Below are 18,805 nucleotides of genomic sequence, written 5' to 3'. Positions count from 1 at the left end.
GCTGAGACCGAAGAGAAATGGTTGACAGGTATATTAACTAGAAGTTTGTTCACACCTCTGTTATTGACCCAAGTAATTTCCTAGCTTGTTTTTGTTAAACTGATTAAAAACTGATATATGGATTTACACATCTTGCTTTCTGCAGCAAATAACATGCAATATTTTCACATGATGACAATTTTAATCAACACGTACAGACCTAGAATCACAGGCCAAGTAAACCAATATTCAACATTTAGTTAAAATAATATGTTCAATGTAAAGTAAGACATATTTTTACCTAAGAAGTGTGAAATTTAACTTATTAGATCAATCAGGAAAATTAGCTTATATAGTTAAATGTAAATTTATATTCTGATTTAAGGACTAAAAAGTGGCTCAAAATGGAAAAGAAGGTAAACTTTTCTGTTTCATTTTTGACATTAATTTTTAACTGCAAGTCCACTAGCACTGTGTCAGATTGTGTATTGTGTAACATACATATTGCATTATGCTACATACATGAGTTAAGAGAAAAAATGAAAACCAAGGTGCTTGCATATTATTTTGATTGGAGACAATAAAGTATAGTTTAACCAAAGAATGTCTGTCAGTCAGTCACCTTATTTCCAAATTTCTATATATCCTGAGAGTCAAAGAAATAGAGAAGTAGAATAGATTCTCTTATCAGAGCAATCTATAAATATGCGACATTATTTATAGCCTAAAAAATATAGTAAGGTTATCCTCTAATAAGTTAGATTTTAGAAATTTATTATTTTGTTCTGACTATCCCTAAACATCTAGTACCCTTAATTTTTAAAATAAGCTTTCTTTTTAAAAGTTATAACACAGACTCTTCAAAAATTCAGGAGCAGAAAGGAATTAGCAAATAGTCCTTCCAATTAAACTCATTCACTGTGAATATTTTAGGTACAATTCTGCCTATATTTTTAATTTTTATAACTTAGTGAAAATAATATCACATATATAATTTAGCATTTTTTCCACTTAACCTTATGAAGCTTTTTTTTTTTTTTTGCATACTACTGTATCACTTTCATAGCCATTACCTTTATGCTCACATAAATGGTAGACAATAGGTTGTTTCTATTTTTCTATTTTGGCAAAAATAAATTTTTGTTTCATAAATGGTAAAGTTAACCTAAATATTTTGGATGTACCTAGAAAGTAGGAGACCAGTATTGTAAACAAGGTCATGATAGTGCTTCAAAAACTGTGTCATTACCAAATTTTTATACAGTGAAGCAAAAAACAATAAAAAACACACTCAAAAAAACACAAACAAAAAACATGAAAATACTTACCCTTACCAGCTATCAGTTAGCAAAGAAGTGAAAAACAAAGCATACTTAAGTGGGTTAGGAACATATTTATTTCTATTAATAGTCATATTAATTTTATTATTTTTTGGTTGTCTTCTAATGACTCTAATTGTTGTTCTTCCAAGAGATAAACACTAAGGGCAGGACTTCCTGTAGTGGCCCAATGGCATCTCTAATACAGGTCACACTCAGTATTCTCATCCCTATGAGACAGAAACACACATTTTTCTCCCTCCCCCTCAGCAGTCTGCTCTAATGGAAAACTTTACTAAAAGCCTATATAATACAAGAAAGCTGTTTTAACACAACTGAAACAGTTTGGCTTTTTAGAACAAGTTTAGTTTTTTCAGAAGAAGTTAATCAAGGGGCAAGAAAAATTCTAAGTAGCCTGATCAACACTGCCTTCCTTGACAACACCCTGATATCTCACAGTAGAAGGTTTAGCCACAAAGAGATTACATGACTATATGAATCAACTGATCATGAGATCCTGAATTCATTGATTCTGTATTATATTGTCATGGCCTTAATGTTCTAGGCCAGTGGCTCCTGACCACTTTTCTTGCCTCTATGTGCAAGATGGGTGATATCCATAAGCTCAGAACACACCTTGGGTATTCCTTGCAGTTTAGAATGTGACAAAAGTGAATGAGTGAGATATTTTTACAAAAATATTTTTCAAGTCATTGTAACTCAGTGGTTCTCAAATGGGGGTAATTCTTCCTCATCTCAACCCTAACTTCTTGAACATTTGGAAATGTCTGGAGATACTCTGGTTGTCAGGCCTAGATGGGGGGGTGGGAGGTGGAAGGGCATGATCTAGTGGGTAGAGGCCAGGGAAGATGCTAAAACATCGTATAACACAGGATAGATCTTCCCGAAACCCCTGAAACAAAGAATTATCTGGCCCAAAATGTTAATAGTGCCAAGGCTGAGAAATCATGCTCTAGCTTACAAGAAAAATCAGGATGGTATAATTGAAAGCAGATTTACCCTCCGACCTGAAAGAACTAAAAATTAAGGAAAAATATTCTCAAAACATTGGACATCATGCAAGATAGGAGAGTGATTCCTAAGAGACATGAAACAAATGTGGGAGGCTAACAGTTGTCCCAGGTTAATGCCGGGAGAAACTTTCAAAGATGTGGCATGGGGAGCAAGAACCCAGGAAGAGCTAGTGCTCTCCCTGAGTTGAGAAGATGGAGCTGACATTTCCAGGAGGCGAGGTGACGAAGTCTGCAGGGAAGGATACTGCTCCCGCCCTGCTCCCTTCAGTATTCAGTTTAATACTAACCACCTGCAAATGAGGCCAGGGAAAGAATCAGCCTGAAGGATTAGAGGGGACAGTGCCCCAAACTCACACAGAGCCTGGAACAGTACTCGTTCCTAACAGAATATAAAAACCTCAAAATTTGGGGGTCATCAGTTAGAGCCCTTAAGAAGAATCTTGGTCCAGAAGTAGGGAACATTAATCCTAGATTAGACACTGTTGGGTTCCACCTAACAAAACGTAAAAGCAAAACCTGAAAGGATCAGACTATTTCCAAGTAACTTAACTTTAACTGTGTCTTAGAATAAATGTCATAAAGAAAATCACACCAAGGAACATCATAATCAAACTGCTCAAAACCAGTGCAAAGAGAAAAACGTCAAAGCAGCCAGTGGAAAAAACACACACATTATGTACAAAGGAACAAACAAAAATGATAGCACATTTCTCATCAGGGAAGTAAAAAGCAACTTAGCAGAGGGTAGAACATAGTCTTTAAAATACTGAAAGAGCCTTGGCCCATTTGGCTCAATGGTTAGAGCTCAGCCTGTGGCCCAAAGGCTTGCGGGTTTGGTTTCTGGGCAAGGGCACTATCTGGGTTGCAGTTTCGATCCCCGCCCTGGTTGAGGCGCATGCAGGAGGCAACCAAAGTGCCTTACTCATGTCAATGAAAAAAAATCTTTCAAAACAACCGTAAGGACTTTTTCATATATAAAAAAGAATTCATCACTCTCAGACCTGCACTGCAGAAGAGTCAAAAGGAGTCCTTCAAGAAGAAATAAAATATCTCTCTGAGAATGAAGGGAGTCAGAAGTGGTAACCTCGTGAGCATATACAGCTTTCTCATATTACTTAAATTTCTTTAAGAGGTAATTGCTTAAGGGAATAATACTAATAGCAATGTATTGTGGGATTTCCAACAGAAGCAGAAGTTAAATGTATGCCCAGACTAGTCCAGAGGCAGGAGGGGAGAAATGCAAGTACATAGTATGCTGCTATAAGGCCCACACACTGTGCACTGAGTCATATCACATGAAGACAGGCTGTGGGAAGTTTAACAGTATGTAATTTAAACCCTAAATTACAAGGGTGACTGGAGTTCATACGCATCTTTAATTCCTGACTTATGTTCCTTTAAGACGCCCAGATGTGATACTAAAGGGTGCCCAAAAGAAAAGGGCGTAGTTATTTGAGGCGTAAGAAGTAGGAGAATAAAATGTTTGTTGAGATGTTACTCCCCTAGAGAACCGTGAGAGTAAAAGGGTGCTCATGGAAAAGTCACAGTTTGAACTTAAATTTATCAACAAACTGATTTATTTCAGGAGAAAACAGAGCAGCTTTGCAAAGGAGTAGAACAAATTAGAGCATTTGGTCTAATGACAATAAAAACTACATTTGAAAATGTATCTATCATTATTACATAATTTGTTATTAATCACATAAATTCAAATGAAAAACATAGTTCTGTTGTTGATTTATTGATTCTTAGAGAGAAAGAGAAACATCGATTTGTTTTTCCACTTACTTGCGTATTCATTAGTTGAGTCTTGTACGTGCCCTGACCAGGTATCAAACCTGCAGCATTGGCATATGGGGACAACGCTCCAACCAACTGAGCAACCCAGCCAGGGCCAAAAAATATAGTTCTTAATGACTTAAGTTAGCATACAAAAAATGACATAAATATTAAGGTATTTAGAAAAAGAAAGTTGGCTTGATGACTTATTTTTTTATCAACCTACAACAGAAAACAGCCCTATTATCCTCTGGGTTATGAAGAACAAACTTTGAAAGTGATGGTTCATCCTTTTGGTTTTCTGAAATCCTATCAGTGCCAATTTCATTTTTCAATACTTTCTTATTTCCATAAGACATAGTTAAAATTTCTATAGGACACATAAGTTAAAATTACAAAATTACCAAAGTTAAAATAAAATTTCTTTTGAGAAATTTTGGAAAATTTTCCTATATGCTGTTGTGATTCCCAGAGATACTCCAATGCTTGGCAAATTCATGACTGGAAACCACTGGCACCATTTACTCTAGATCTGTGTGAAAATTAGATAATGATTCTATGACTACTAATACAAACTATTTTTATTCAATTTGGAATCAGTTCATGATGTAAACTATAATATTCAACAAATTTACTTCAGGTAATTTTATATCTATTAAGGCTATTAATTGACAATCAAATTATTTTTTAATGAAACTTACAAAGCTGAGCATCTGCTTGAAGAGTTCCTCCTTTAGGATTCAGTTTCTGGGTCTGAATTGCAGGAATAGGTTTGTATGATTGACCTGTGGCCCTGTACATGGCTTGAACCCATAATATTCTATCCTGTTCATCATCACTGGCAAATATAACAGTATCCCCTTCTTTAACGGCGTTAAAGAACATCTGACCACCCTGAAGGCCTGTGGGGGGAGAAAGACATCATTGAAAACTCACACAATTGGTAGATTTTAATCTTACTCACCAAATGGTCTCATGGAAAAGAATTGATTTGATAGTAGCTGCTCAATGCTTTAAACAATTTCAGTTAAGGATCAAACCCACAATCCAAGAACTGTAGGAGAGGTCATAAGAGAAAGGTTTAAATTTCCATATTACTTTGGAAATTAAAAATAATTTAGGGAAATAAACAGTCCATGAAACAGCAGCACTGTGCAGGAAATACAAGCCTACCCCACAGAAATGCACACCGTGGTCTGCCATTCATGCCAGAGAAGAAAGTGCTTATCTGTTGGCATATTTTTCATTCTCTATGTAAGAGAACTATGTGATGAGTCTAGCTGAAAAAAAATACACATAAGGCAAAAAACGATATTTATATTGTATGGTATTTTATCTTTTGCACAATCCTTTCACACAGAAGATATTGTGCATTTTTAAATGAATGATTAGTGAATGTGACCACAGATTTCTATTTTTAATCTCTACATATTAATTTCTTAATCTTTATGTTTATTTATTTCTTAATATCACTTTATAAATTTCACTAATTTCCACATATTGTCTCATTCACTCCCTCACCAATTTTAGAAACTAAGTATTTAGTACTATAACTAGTGTCGATATGGAGGAAGGGAGGAAAGCACAAGAAAATGTTGCTGGGGAGAAAACTGGCAGAATATATAACAATTCATCTGCCATTTCTTTCCCTATATCTGTCTCTTATACCTTTTGCTTTCCAGTAAAGAAGCTTACGTAAGCATTGATAATATTCCTCACATAATTTTTCTGTTAACAGTAACTTTCACATATTTCATACTTGTACTAAGATTTTAAACTGGTGTGCTGCAAGAATTTTTAAAACATGCAATACCTGACTATTTAGTCAGGAGCACTGACCTCTTTCCTTTTAGATTGTCAAATAAAAAAATTACAACAGCCAACACAAAACAGCTGTCCAGTGTGAATGAATCAAAATTATATCTTTTTTCATCAGAACGGCAAAAAAATGTGTTTTTTTGGTGTGCCACAGTAGTTAGTAGTTGGTTTATGTGCCATGAGATAAAAAAGGTTGAAAATAACTGTACTAAGATAACAGAGACAATGAGTTATAGTTAAAACTAAGTAGCCCTAAAAAGATACAATCTGATTTTCATAAAAGTCTGTTCAGGTATGTAAGTGAAGTATGCACCCTATTCATTGAGTGGATATTTTAGAACAGATACGGGATATTTATGAGAACTTTATGAATACATGAATGGCTGTGAAAATGATTCAATTTAGAATTACCTGGGTGGGGATCTGTATAATCCACAGTGTATCCTTCAAGCTGCATTAATTCTTGTGGTTCAGACTTTTTTTCTCTATAACTGCACATCGCAAAGGTGTACTGGCTTACCTGCATGAGAATAAAGTTTGCAGATTGGTTGTATTAAATTTGTCTTTTATATATTTTTTTATCAGAAGACTCCTTGCCCAAATAAAACATAAGATTATTTTCACATAAAGTACTAAATGTCAGCACTTTTCAAAACCTAGCTCAGAGGTTAAAGCACCTTTCGTTTTTCAGCTTAGCAGTCTGGCCCTCAGGGCGATGATCCAGCATTTCCAAATCAGTGATCCACTGGTCAAGATTCTGAGATGTTAACAGAAGTGCCATAAAAAAGTATTCATGTTAAAAACAAGTTTGAGAATCACTGGGTTACGTAAATGTAAGCAGGCTTCTTTCACTTCAGGTTTTATGTCCTTTAATAAGCTAAAGTAAGTCGTGAATCTCTAGGAGTGAGATGTATTAGGAGCGTTTCCAAACTTCTGTGATAATGGAACTTCACTTTCGAGGGTACTCACTTCAAGGCTTTTAAGTACAAAAGATCTCAATAAAAGTTGAAAATTTACTGGCCCACATACAAAACCTACAAGAAAGTCTAGGGTGGAGTAAGTTTTAGGAAACCAGTGATGTAACAGGGCCGACAACTGCTCTCTCTCCATTCTGCGGCTCCGGCCTCATGCTGCAGTGTCACTGAGCTAGACCACAGCTGCGGAGGACAGCTCTGCAGTCACCTCCCTGACTGCTCCAGCTGGGGTCAGAAGGCCACATTTGGACCAACCACTGTAGCCAAGGGGCGACGAAAGTACCAGTATTAGCCCAGTTTAGGTCAAGAGCTCACATGCTACAATAGGCAGGCCCTTAGAAGTTCCCTCCAAATAGGGGAGGTGCTGTTCTCAGCAGGAGAAAAGAAAGTTTGATGGATTAATAAATATCAAAATATGCTACAACACAGGATCCCATGGAAAACAATTTGGTTATTGTGAATCATATCTCTTTCCACGTTTAAACATGAAATGAAACTAGGGAAACATCAGAACATCTCTCAATAGACAAACATTACTTAAAGAGGGCTCAAAAGAGCTAATTATGAAAGAAAAAATGATTAAGGGACTAAGAGCAAAAACTGAGGTTACCTAGAGAAGAGGAGTCCTGCAGCATAAGCTCCTGCTTGAGTTTCCAGCCTGCAGGCTGGCCTGTCTGGAGAACTTTGACTGATACCAAGGAAACAATGGACAAGTATTCAGAGATGCATGTGCACTGTGCTCACTGCGGCACTGCATATAAGAAACACCAGCAGTGCTTTACATACCTTATGGAACGACCACACAGGTGAATGCTACACAGCCATTAAAGGAGATATGACATTTCTTTTCTCAACATGGAACTATTTCTAAGATATGTTATAACATAAAGAACAGGTTAAAAACAAAAATATAGAGTATGATTTTATCGTAAACAGTACACATATAAATAGAAGGATACATACTAAAATAGTAATAGTGATTATTAGATGGTGACATTATAGGTCATTATAAATTCTTTTCAGTGTTTTGAGTCTTTTCAAAGAATATGAAAGATCTCACTCATATGTCGAATATAATAAACAAAATAAACTGATGCACAAAATAGATCCAGAGACACAGAAGCACGGGACAAACTGAGGGATCTCAGAGGGAAGGTGGAGTAGGGGAGTGGGTGGGGAGAGGGTAATCAAAGAACTTATATGCAGATATGCATAACCCATGGACACATTGGTATGGGGAAGGCCTGGGGGTGGGGTGGATGGGATCAATAGGGAAAAAAAGGGGACATCTGTAATACTTTCAACAATAAATTAAAAAAAAAGTATAGCTACTTCCATTTTGGAAAACAAACAAACAAACAAAGCCTTGTTTGGAAAGAGTGAGACTAATAACTTGAGACACCTGTGGTTCCTGCTACTGTGAAGTTTTTATTTTCTTTCTTCATTTCGCAGACTGTGAAGGAGTTTACTTTTTCACCTGCCTACGCCTAAGGCTTACAGATGAAACCCAGTGGTTCGCATAGGGGTTTGTTATTAAAGAAGGCTTCAGTTTCCTTGTGTAAAAAGGTGATGGTGGAGGTTTTCTTGGGGGGAAGGGTGAGCAGTAAACAATAACATTACATTATATTATTTATTATAAAAAAAAAAACCTCATTCTTTTACTTACGGACAGTTAACTTAGTCCCACTGATTCTTTCATAAAGTGATTTAATGTAGTGTTATCTTTAAAACATCAAATATTTCAAACATACACAGAAGTACAATATCCTAACATGTACATATCCATCATCCAGCCTTTTTTAATCATTAATTTTTGTGTATTTATACGCTTTAAGTTTTTAAAAATATGTTTTTATTGATTTTGAGAGAGAGAGAAAGGGAGAGAAAGAGGGAGAGAGAGAGAAACATCGACCGGGGCTAGAACTCGCAGCCTAGGTACGTGCCCTGACTGGGAATCTAACCTGAAACCTTTTGGTGTACAGGACGATGCTCCAACCAACTGTACGATCTGGACAGGGCAGCAATATTTGATTTTTTAAAATGTCAAACACTCCACAATGTGGTTGGCACAGTTGTAAGAGCCATGGAGAAACCAGGTCTTACTCTTTCAGGATATACAGAGAGCTATGATGAGATCAGTCACAAGAAAGCCATCAAAATTCCAAGAAAATTCAAGAAAAATCAAGTTCATTGGAAACAATGAACCAAAAATTAATTTGGGAAACAACTAATTAGGGAGGATTATTCACATTTAAAGGAAATTCTTACCTTCTCAAATACATGATTCATGTAAGTGATAAGATCTTTCTATATCTTATATATTTCTATTTAGAGAGAAAGGTAAATAAAAGGAAAATAAAGGAAGGTATTTCAAATTAAAAACTGATCAGAAAAAATGGTAAGCTATTTTGGAATTATAATGAAACATAATAAAATGTATAATTTTATTCCAAAATTTATTTACATGTATGTAAGATATATATCATATAATGGTATACATGGGATTGAATTTCTCAAAATTATAGGTTTACTTTCTGATAGTACTGTCTTAACATTTTACAAATGTATTTATTTAATCAATAAAACCCAACTAATTGATTAAAATATTGTTACAATTGATAGACCTATGGATTTAAATTATGTGATGGAAATATTGAGAGAATACATTTGTAAACTGGAGACTATATATCTAGAGGACTCAAATCTCACTAAACCACAAACAGCTTAACTTAGAGCTAAGCTTCACTGAAAAGAAAACATAAGATTATTTCCTGAAACATACAGATATTGAGCAATGGGGGCTCTGGGCCCTTGAGATCATGATCTCAACTCCCAATTTCACAGATAAGGAAACTGACTTTCCCAAGGTCCCCCAGAAGGAAATGCTCATCTTGAGCCTAGAATACAAATCTCCTCAATCCAGTTAGGTATTCCTTCCAATATAACCTATTATTTTATAATTCACATTCTGAATCTTAGAAACAATTGTATTCCAAAATAACAAGACAATTACTTCAATTTCTGGCAAAGTTATTATTTAAGATAGCTAAGATATATAGATATCTGTAATAATCTATAACCAAAGGCTACTAAGACTAGTAAGGGTATGGGACAGGAAGAAAAGTAAATTGAATATCAAATAATTTGAGCCATAATCCTTGTATTATTTTTTCTCACAGGTACATATTCAATAAATCACCATTTTTTAGTAATTGCTGATTATGTCTTTAATCAATATAACATTATAATCCTTTGATGTGTTTAATACATCTCTTAAATTTTACTTGGTCTGAATTTAATGATATCGTATTTTCCTTTTGTTTGTGGTATATCTTATAATAACGGACCCCATGTTTTTTCCATCAATTAAAAACAAAATTATTTTGACTGTTTCATATATAACTTGAGGAATATAACCAATGTTTATTGCTCCACCCATTTTCTTTGACAAAATCTGGAGTTTAGGTTTCATATTGTTACAATTAATTATTTAATATGTCTCTAACTTACTTTAGGAATCATTTTTCATGTTTATGTTTGAGTTAAAATATTTGATAATAGTAATTTAGATTCAGCTACATGTGTCTATCTGTTACCATTACTCTCTTTAATTCTTTTAGATTTTAAGTTGCATATTTCTGAGATACTATTCTCATCAATCTCTCAAATATCAGTAGTTCCACTATAAATATTGTCAGGAAGGCAAGTTGTACAATTTTTGAATCTTCACCCATATCTTTCCTGTGCTTTTATCCATAAACAACTTTTTGATGTCCCATCAGTTCTCCACAGCTCTAACTCCATCCACTTCCGCAGCTGAGTGCTAAGGAGGTATCTGAGGCAACATACATATTTTTAATTAAAAAAAAAAACATTTTGGAAGAAATGTTTGGATGAAGATTTCTTCTCACTAAATTTTCTGAAAGATGGAAAGTCTCTATAGTAATACTAATTTCTTTTAAATATTAGAAAATGTTACTTTTTTTTTGCTCTTCTGCTGTTTATCTGCCTTCTCCTCTTCTCTTCCCACTTAGATAAGCAGATTTTTTGGTATGTTGGACATTTACTTTCTTTCCTGAATATTTGCCACTGTGAAAGTTTCCATTTCAGATGTTTAGAGCTTCTCTTGTCTTCTACATTACTGATGTCAGTTTATTCAGTGTTCATTCTATACCTTACTGCCTAAAATGTGGACATCAATTGCATTTTTTAAAAAAAATTTTACTGCCTTATTTCTGTCAGATCTTTTATTAATCTCAGCCAACTCTCAACTCATTTTCATGAACTTTCCAAGAATCCATATTTCTAATAAAAACATAAAATCAATGTACTTGATTTTAATTTTAGAGAATCTCTTCATAGGTCTCCACAGTTCCACACCCCCCTTTTTATCTATCCTTGAACAGCAATTTTTCAAGGTCTGGTATTTGCCAAATGAAAGGAAATCCTTATCGATCCCCCTTAGCCTCCCACTAGAGTACTGACAGAATCTACCTCTTCAGTATGAGACTGGAGAGCAAGTAGAAATAAACAGCTCTCCCTAACCTAATTTTGTTTTCTAGCAGGCATTCAGAGAGCGAAGTGGATGGGAACTGTTCCTGTTGCAACTGTGGGATTCTCTACATTCAGAGGCAAAACAAAATGTTTACAAAGTTACATAGTTTTCATATTTTAAATGACAGAATATTAAAACTAATTTTTATGATACATCACTATGTGTTTGGGGCACCTAACTCAAGAGTTAAAAATACATTTGAGAAACTGAGTGGTACAACTGTGAAAAAAGCTTCTGTTTCTGCTTACTTATTTAGGTGAGACCATGCTTACATCTTTAAAATAATGTGTGTGTTTTTTTAAGAAATTAATGTGAAACTCTCATTCTAGAATAATACTCATTTACAGACAGGCATTTCCAATAAATTTTGTTAATGATTGTTTTCAAAATGTCATATATTTATGTACTTTATCAGTTGTGTGCTACTCATAATTGCAATTATACTTCAATTTAAAACAAATTTTTAATACTTAAAGCCTTTTGGTTGAAGGAGCTTTTATTACACTGTTATTTTTCATCAGATGAGGTAGTTTGAGTGATTCTGTTTGTTCAAAGAGGGCAAGAGAAAAAATCTGAATGTTTAGCATAAAAAGGGCTAATGACAAAGCTATTTTAGGGAAAGGGCTTTTTGTCTTTCCTTTGTCATTGTTTATGCCTGATACCTCTGTTCTCTGGTTTATTTATTTATCTGGCTTAAACAACAGAAATTTGTTGTCTTGCAATTCTGAAGGCTAGAAGTTTACAATCAAAGTGTCTGCAGGGTTGGTTCCTTCTGATCACTGTGAGGGAGAATCTGTTTCTTGCCCCTCTCCTGGCATCTAGTGGTTTGCTGACAATTTGGGGCATTCCTCGGCTTCACCTCTGAATTCATCTCAGCTGGCATTCTCTCTGTACACATTCTGTTCCCCAATTCCTTCTTTTTTATGAGGGACCAGCCATACTGGCTTAGGGGCCCAGGCTTCTCCTGTATGACCTCACCTTAATTATACCAGTAACAACACTATTGTCAAATAAGGTCACATTCTGAAGTACTGGGGGTTAGGACTTCAACATAAGAGGGCTCTATGTTTTAGTCTAATTTTTTAGACTTTCTTAAATTGCAGAGAAGCATGATGGTGTGATCAAGATGATTTTGAAGTATAATACTTATTTCCTAAGAATAAAATTCTGTTGAGTAAGAACAATGGAAACAAGAATTCATGGAGAAAAAGCTAATAATATTCAATTTGCAACGGCTATAGGTGAATATAAAGTCACAACAGTATTTAGATTCCATTGGCATATTTACGATTGATTTAATATTTTTATTTTTGAACTTGCATCCATTCCAACTATTTAAATTTATGATGAAAAGCTTACAAAGTTCTATAGTTGTAAAAAATTATTTTAAGGGACATATTAGCAAAATAGTTTAAAAACTAATGTGAGTGCTCCTTCCTATCTGGTGTTTTAGGAAGACATGTCTGGTCCTTTCTTGTCATATTGTAGAGATATGGAAATTGGACCTCCACTGCTTACTAGCCAGGATGGTAAATAACAAGCTTTAGTTTCATGTGCATTTACAATTTTCATATCTTCCCCTATGTTCTTATGGATACCCCCCCCCTTTCTTATTGATTCATTCAACAAATATTTACTGAGCATCTACAGCAATATTTTCTAGGCCTTGAGGATACAACAATACCACTCCCAGCATAAGAATCAGGAAAAAAAAAAGATAGGAAAAAAAATCAATCTCACAAAGTGAGAATGGAGAAGACTGAATTACAAATAAAAAAGTATCTAAAACAATTTTTGGTGGTGAGTTGTTGTGAAGAAAAATAAAGCACAAGCACAGTAAAGAGAATCACACTGAAGTGGGTTTATTTTCAATCATGTAGCCAGAAAAGGGCTCTCTGAAGACAATCATATTAAGGTATTTCAATTGGAAGTGAAGGGGGATAAGCCAGGTTTAATAAATGAGTCTTGTCGTTTCAGATGTAAGCCCCAATTCATTTCCCCCTCAATTACTTATCCTTACTCTTTCCAGCTAATCTTTGACAGGACCTGGGGCAAATCCCTTTAACCCCATATACTTAATTTTGATTTTCTGTGACACAGAGACAACAGTAACGCATCTTACCGGGTTTCGAGAGAATTAGAGATGACTGACATAGAGCACCTAGCACAGTGCTTGACTGTTACGCAGTCGTCTCCCAATAAATCAAACCCAGTTGTCAGGGACCATCCTTTTCTCACCCTATCCTTTGTGTCTTCCAAGAGTCATTTCATTTTGGGTTAGAGGCAGTTTGTTGCTGTAACACAGCGAAGGCACCTGACTGATTTGGGAATTGAACTGGTTTCCGGCCATGTGGTTTTTTTCTGTGGATGACCCGAGGACTGTTTTTTCCTGTCTGGCCTTCTGTCTCCTCACTTGGTTCTCTCTCTTTCTCCCCTCTCTCTTAGTTTGTCTCTTTCCACTAAGAACACAGTGACTATGTTGTTGAAGATACTTGTTGAATGAATACATAAATGAACAAGAAACTAAGAGAGAAGTAGAGATGCCTCTACATGTAGCTTTAGATATTATCCCCTCTATTCCTAATGGACATGATCTTGAATATATATATTTCAATATATATTTAAACTTATCATTCTCTCAAAACAAAAAATAACTGATCTCTAAAGCTCTTTACATAAATTATATTCATATGTTGTCATGCATTAAAAATCTATATTTGACAGGTAAAACCCACCTAAAAATGCTAAAAATCTGCTTGCTATTTAATATCTAGCCTTAAATGTTCCCTGTCAAAAGGCTACTTTTTTTTTTTACATGCAGTGTAAAATACATCAATGTTGCTTTTTTCTTTATATAACTTCAACACAAGGTCCAGCTGCTACGTTATGCTTTATTTTTAAGTATTGTATTTCCAGTTAGCTTTAAATAATATAATTATTTGTTTTCCTTTTTTAAGTTTTTTTTTTTAATCCTCACTGAGGATATCTTTTTCCATTGCTTTTCAGAGAGAATGGAAGGGAGAGCGAGAGAAAGAGACAGAGAGAGAGAAACACTGATGTGAGAGAGACACATAGACTGGTTGCCTCCTGCACACGCCCCACAGGGACTGGGGATCGAGCCTGCAACCAAGGTACATGCTCTTGGCTGAAATCAAACCTGGGACCCTTCAGTCTGCGGGCCTTTGCTCTAACCACTGAGCCAAACCAGCTAGGGCTACAATTATTTCTTAATATGACTGATAAAATTTTTTAGTGCCAATTTCAAGATCTTTGGAGATACTAATTTAAAAAACCCCAAACAAAAAAACCCCTGTAGCTTCAGACTCCCAGGGGTGGGGGACGTCCAGCCCATGGGCTGTATACTGCTGACGAAATCATTTGCTCTGGCCCTGCCAAGGCAACCGCAGGTGGGACTCGAAATTCAATAAATCTAGGCGCTTTGTTCATAGATAATTTTTAAGCTGATGATTTTTGAATGGCCCGAGAATAATGTTATTAATATCCAAATAGCCCTTGGCAGAAAAAAGGTTCCCCACCCCTGCTTTAGAGGAATCATTTACTTTCTGAAGCCATGTTGATTTAAATGATAAAGTATTAAATATTCATTTTATTTCATTCTTCTTTTAATATTATGTTAATTTTAACATCTCAAAATCACCAGACAGATCCAGAATCTGTCCATCACAGACACCTGGGCCTCCAGTTTAACGGAGAGTGCAGCTGGAAGAGTAACAAAACACCAACGACTAGCAAAGCTGTCACTGACAATTAGGAAATCCGACCCAGGAGACAACTGGAAAAGCACAGTTTGGCTTTCAAACACATTGGCTCCAGAAGCAACTACCTATTTCCATAAAATGATGCTGCATTTTATGCTTTGTTGGATTCCCCTAGTATTCCCAAGAACTCTGACTTGCCCTTTTCTTTTGCAAGTTCATGTGAAATCACACTCCTGAGGCAAAGCCTACACTGAGCCTGTAGTGCAGATCCAAGGGAAATTTCTGAATAGTGTTAACACCCTGCAGCTACTCCTTTGCCAGCCGGTATCCAGATTAAGGGTAATCTGGAGCAGTTACATTCTGAAAAAAATATCAATATTGGTTGGCATTAATAGTTAAACTAAGCTCTGCTGAAAGATAAATGACAGGGACCAGGGTGTCACCCTGCTCCCTGTGCTTCTAGCTGGAGACTTTCTGTGGCCCCCACTCTGCCCCATCACCACATGCCAGGGGATTAGATAGGAACAGGTGGTCTGACCTATTCTGATTTAGTATTTGCTTTCACTTTTAAGCTTGTATATTACTGAATAAAGCTTATATACTGTATTGCAATTGAAAATCCTTTCAGCAAAAGACAGAACAATGATGAACATTCAATTTCTTTAACCCGATCCACTCAATAATTCCAAAAAGAATGAATTTGTTGAGAATTGGGGGATATAAACTGACATAAATCTGAGGACAGCAGCATTAAGTCAGGTTCTGACATCACGACCTTTGACAGGGCACCTTAACTGAAGTTGCTGAGGTCCCACGAGGTGTCTGCATCTGGTCTGGGAAACCTTCCATTTTGTTTTCAATTGCCAACCTGTTCAACACCTGTCCATGTCCACATGTTTAAGTGCTAACTACGAGTGTTTAGAGACCACAGCATTCAGGTTAGTAGGTTATATTCTTACTGCAGAGATCATGTTAACAGCTGGCAGCTTAGCAACTGCCACCATCTAATTTCAGTAAAGATTAAGGCTTAAAAATCCTTAGCTGGAAATGCTCTTGGCAGAGGCCAAAGGTGCTGTTAGAGTTATTTTTTTTAAAATCCCAGAGCTTAATTTAATCAAGGAAAATGAATATATCTTCAAGATCATGATGCATGTAAGGGAATATATATTTACTGTCTTGACTGAATGGCATAAAAAGATTTAGCAATCAGTGTATATAAATTAGAAAGAGAAAAGGCAGTCTTTTTAAAACAATGCTCAGAATTATTCACATATATTCATTTATTTTAAAAATATGTAGCTTCTATTCACAGTAGATTATAAGAAAGACAATGTCCTTAGTTTCATGGAGCATATATTCTAGAAAGGGTAAAGAAATAAGGGTAAAGAAAAATAAATATATAAATAAAAAATAATTTTTATTAGAGATAAACGCGCTGAAAAATATAAAGCAGGGTAAGGTGACAGGAGTTTAAGGGGTTCTTTAGATTGGAAAGACGAAAAGGCCCATTTGAGGTGACATGTGACCTGATACCTAAAATGGGAAGTTAGAATGATGGACGAGGCATGGGGAAAATGAAAGCAAGGTAGCCAAACCTTGAATGGGTTAAAAACGAGCAAACAAACAACAATAGGGGACTTAATTCAAAGGCCGATTTGCACAGAAATCACATTAAAAAAAATAAGCCTGTATTATGCATTCATTTGAGGTTCCTTTGAAGAGTGGGGCTGGTGATTTGCAGATGCTACACTCCAATTCTTGGCACAGCCATTTATCTGGGTGAAGAACATTACAAGTTAAAGGCCCTGCTCAGTGACAGGAAGGACCCTTCAAAGAGGAAGCTAGGGGTCAGAATATGTAGGGGATCTTCTCTAGGTGATGGTCAGGGGATATTCTAAGTGTAAAGGGAAGTCATGGAAGGATTTAAGCAGCAAAGTGGTAAAACATGAGTTATGCTTCAAATAGATTATTCTGGTAATGTGAAGGCTGTGAGAAGAATGGGGGAAGGTGGAAGCAGAGAACCTGGAGCCCGAGTGAAGGGCGTAGGAGTCCTGTGAAGATGACAGTGGCTTCAGCTAGAACGGTAGCAGAGAGATGGAGAGAACTGGGTTTAAGTGGGATACTGTTCTGGCTGTAGATAAAACAGTGTTTTCTTCCCCCCCACCCCCGAGAATACTTTTAATGTGCAGGAGGAAGATGAATCACAGAAAAATGAACAAAGCAAGTCAAGCACATCACAAATTTCTGTAGGATTCTCCGAATTCTGTTTTCTCAGAATTGACTTTTGTCTTCATCACTAATTAATGAGTTAAGTTTAAAATTATAAATTTATGTTATAAGCTTATAGTATCACTATGTTTATAAATAGTTCTAAGAACTTTGAGAGAAAATAAAGTCTCTTCACTGTGTATAGTTTACAAGCCAAGGCATAGATATTTCCCCGTATATTGAATACATTTTCATAATATCTTGTTTAAAAGTTTAATTATCTCATTATAAATGCCCGAAGTAGTTGTTAAAACAAAGCACCCAGAGATATAAGTAAGAAGTTTGCCTATAAACCACTGATGGCCCAAAATCGAGTATGACTCAGATCAAAGAAATAATTTTAAACACAGGCACAAAGTAAATCTTAATCTGAAATCTATTTCCAACTGCAACTCAAACAAACAATGGGCAAAGTGAGAGATAACTTTGTGACTTACCCTTAAAGCTTGGTACACTGATAACACAGGAATAAATAAAGAGAAATGTGAAATGTGAAGATGCTAATGTATTGTCCCTGGCATTAAAAGTAGATGCTACTGGCCTCCCATCAGAAGAATCTTACACCAAAATCTTTCTTAAAGCCTCACAGTAGCCTCACCAAAGTTTTAGTTTGAACTGAACTTACTGTATTCTATGTGTGTCCCTGTCCTCCTCAGTAACTTTCTTTCTACTTTTTGAAATATGTGTTTTAAAACAATTGTGGTAGCTTTCAAGAGATAAAGTTAAGCTCAATAATGTTGGACTAATAGCTGGCTGAGCAGGTATTTTTGGATGAAACACCCTGTCTGGTATCCCCTCATTCATGCCTTGTTGGTAGCCATAATTTAAGTTAAATTTATTGGGGTGACATTGGTTAATAGGATCATATATGCTTCAAGTGTACATTTCTATGCTACAAACAGTGTTTTCTGATTGATGTGGGAATAATGAAAAAAGAGGTGTCAAAGACGATACCTAGGTTTTGGTTCAAGTATGAGAAATATGTCAAATTATGTTCCAAAGGGAGATTTGAGGAATAACCCAAATTAAAGATGATACTCATTTATTTAACAGATATTTACTTAAGCTTTACTATGTGGTAGGCACACTATGTATGTATAGGTGAAGACATGTATGAATGTATACAAACATAGCATTTTAAAATGGAGTCTTGCAAAACAATTTTCAAAAAAAACCAGGCTCACTAAAATTTAATTCGAACTTCACAATATTGTACAATTCTCATGCATAGGCCCTTTGCTCTTTCATGTAAGTATGAGCTATAAAATAGGAGTCAGACACTTTCCTGGAATCTAAACATGAAAATAACATAAGTTTTAAGAGAGCACAGGGTATGTATAGGTAAAAGAGAATAATTTTT

At 35.5% G+C, this 18,805-nt stretch overlaps 1 protein-coding gene across 7 annotated transcripts in view; it reads right to left on the bottom strand.

Annotated features, from left to right (window-relative positions):
- CADPS2 (calcium dependent secretion activator 2) overlaps positions 1–18,805 on the bottom strand; it is a 536,766-nt gene that overhangs the window by 167,608 nt on the left and 350,353 nt on the right. For all 7 annotated transcript variants that reach the window (XM_081147044.1, XM_081147045.1, XM_081147046.1 and 4 more), the window contains exons 10-11: positions 6,341–6,449; positions 4,813–5,013 (exon numbers count right to left, since the gene is read on the bottom strand). In XM_081147044.1, coding sequence (XP_081003170.1) covers positions 4,813–5,013; positions 6,341–6,449 — 310 coding nt within the window. The remainder of the gene's footprint in view (positions 1–4,812; positions 5,014–6,340; positions 6,450–18,805) is intronic.

Source organism: Miniopterus schreibersii (assembly GCF_964146895.1).
Source record: "Miniopterus schreibersii genome assembly, chromosome: 9".
Lineage (NCBI taxonomy): Eukaryota > Metazoa > Chordata > Mammalia > Chiroptera > Miniopteridae > Miniopterus > Miniopterus schreibersii.
This window is presented reverse-complemented; position numbering and strand designations above follow the sequence as displayed.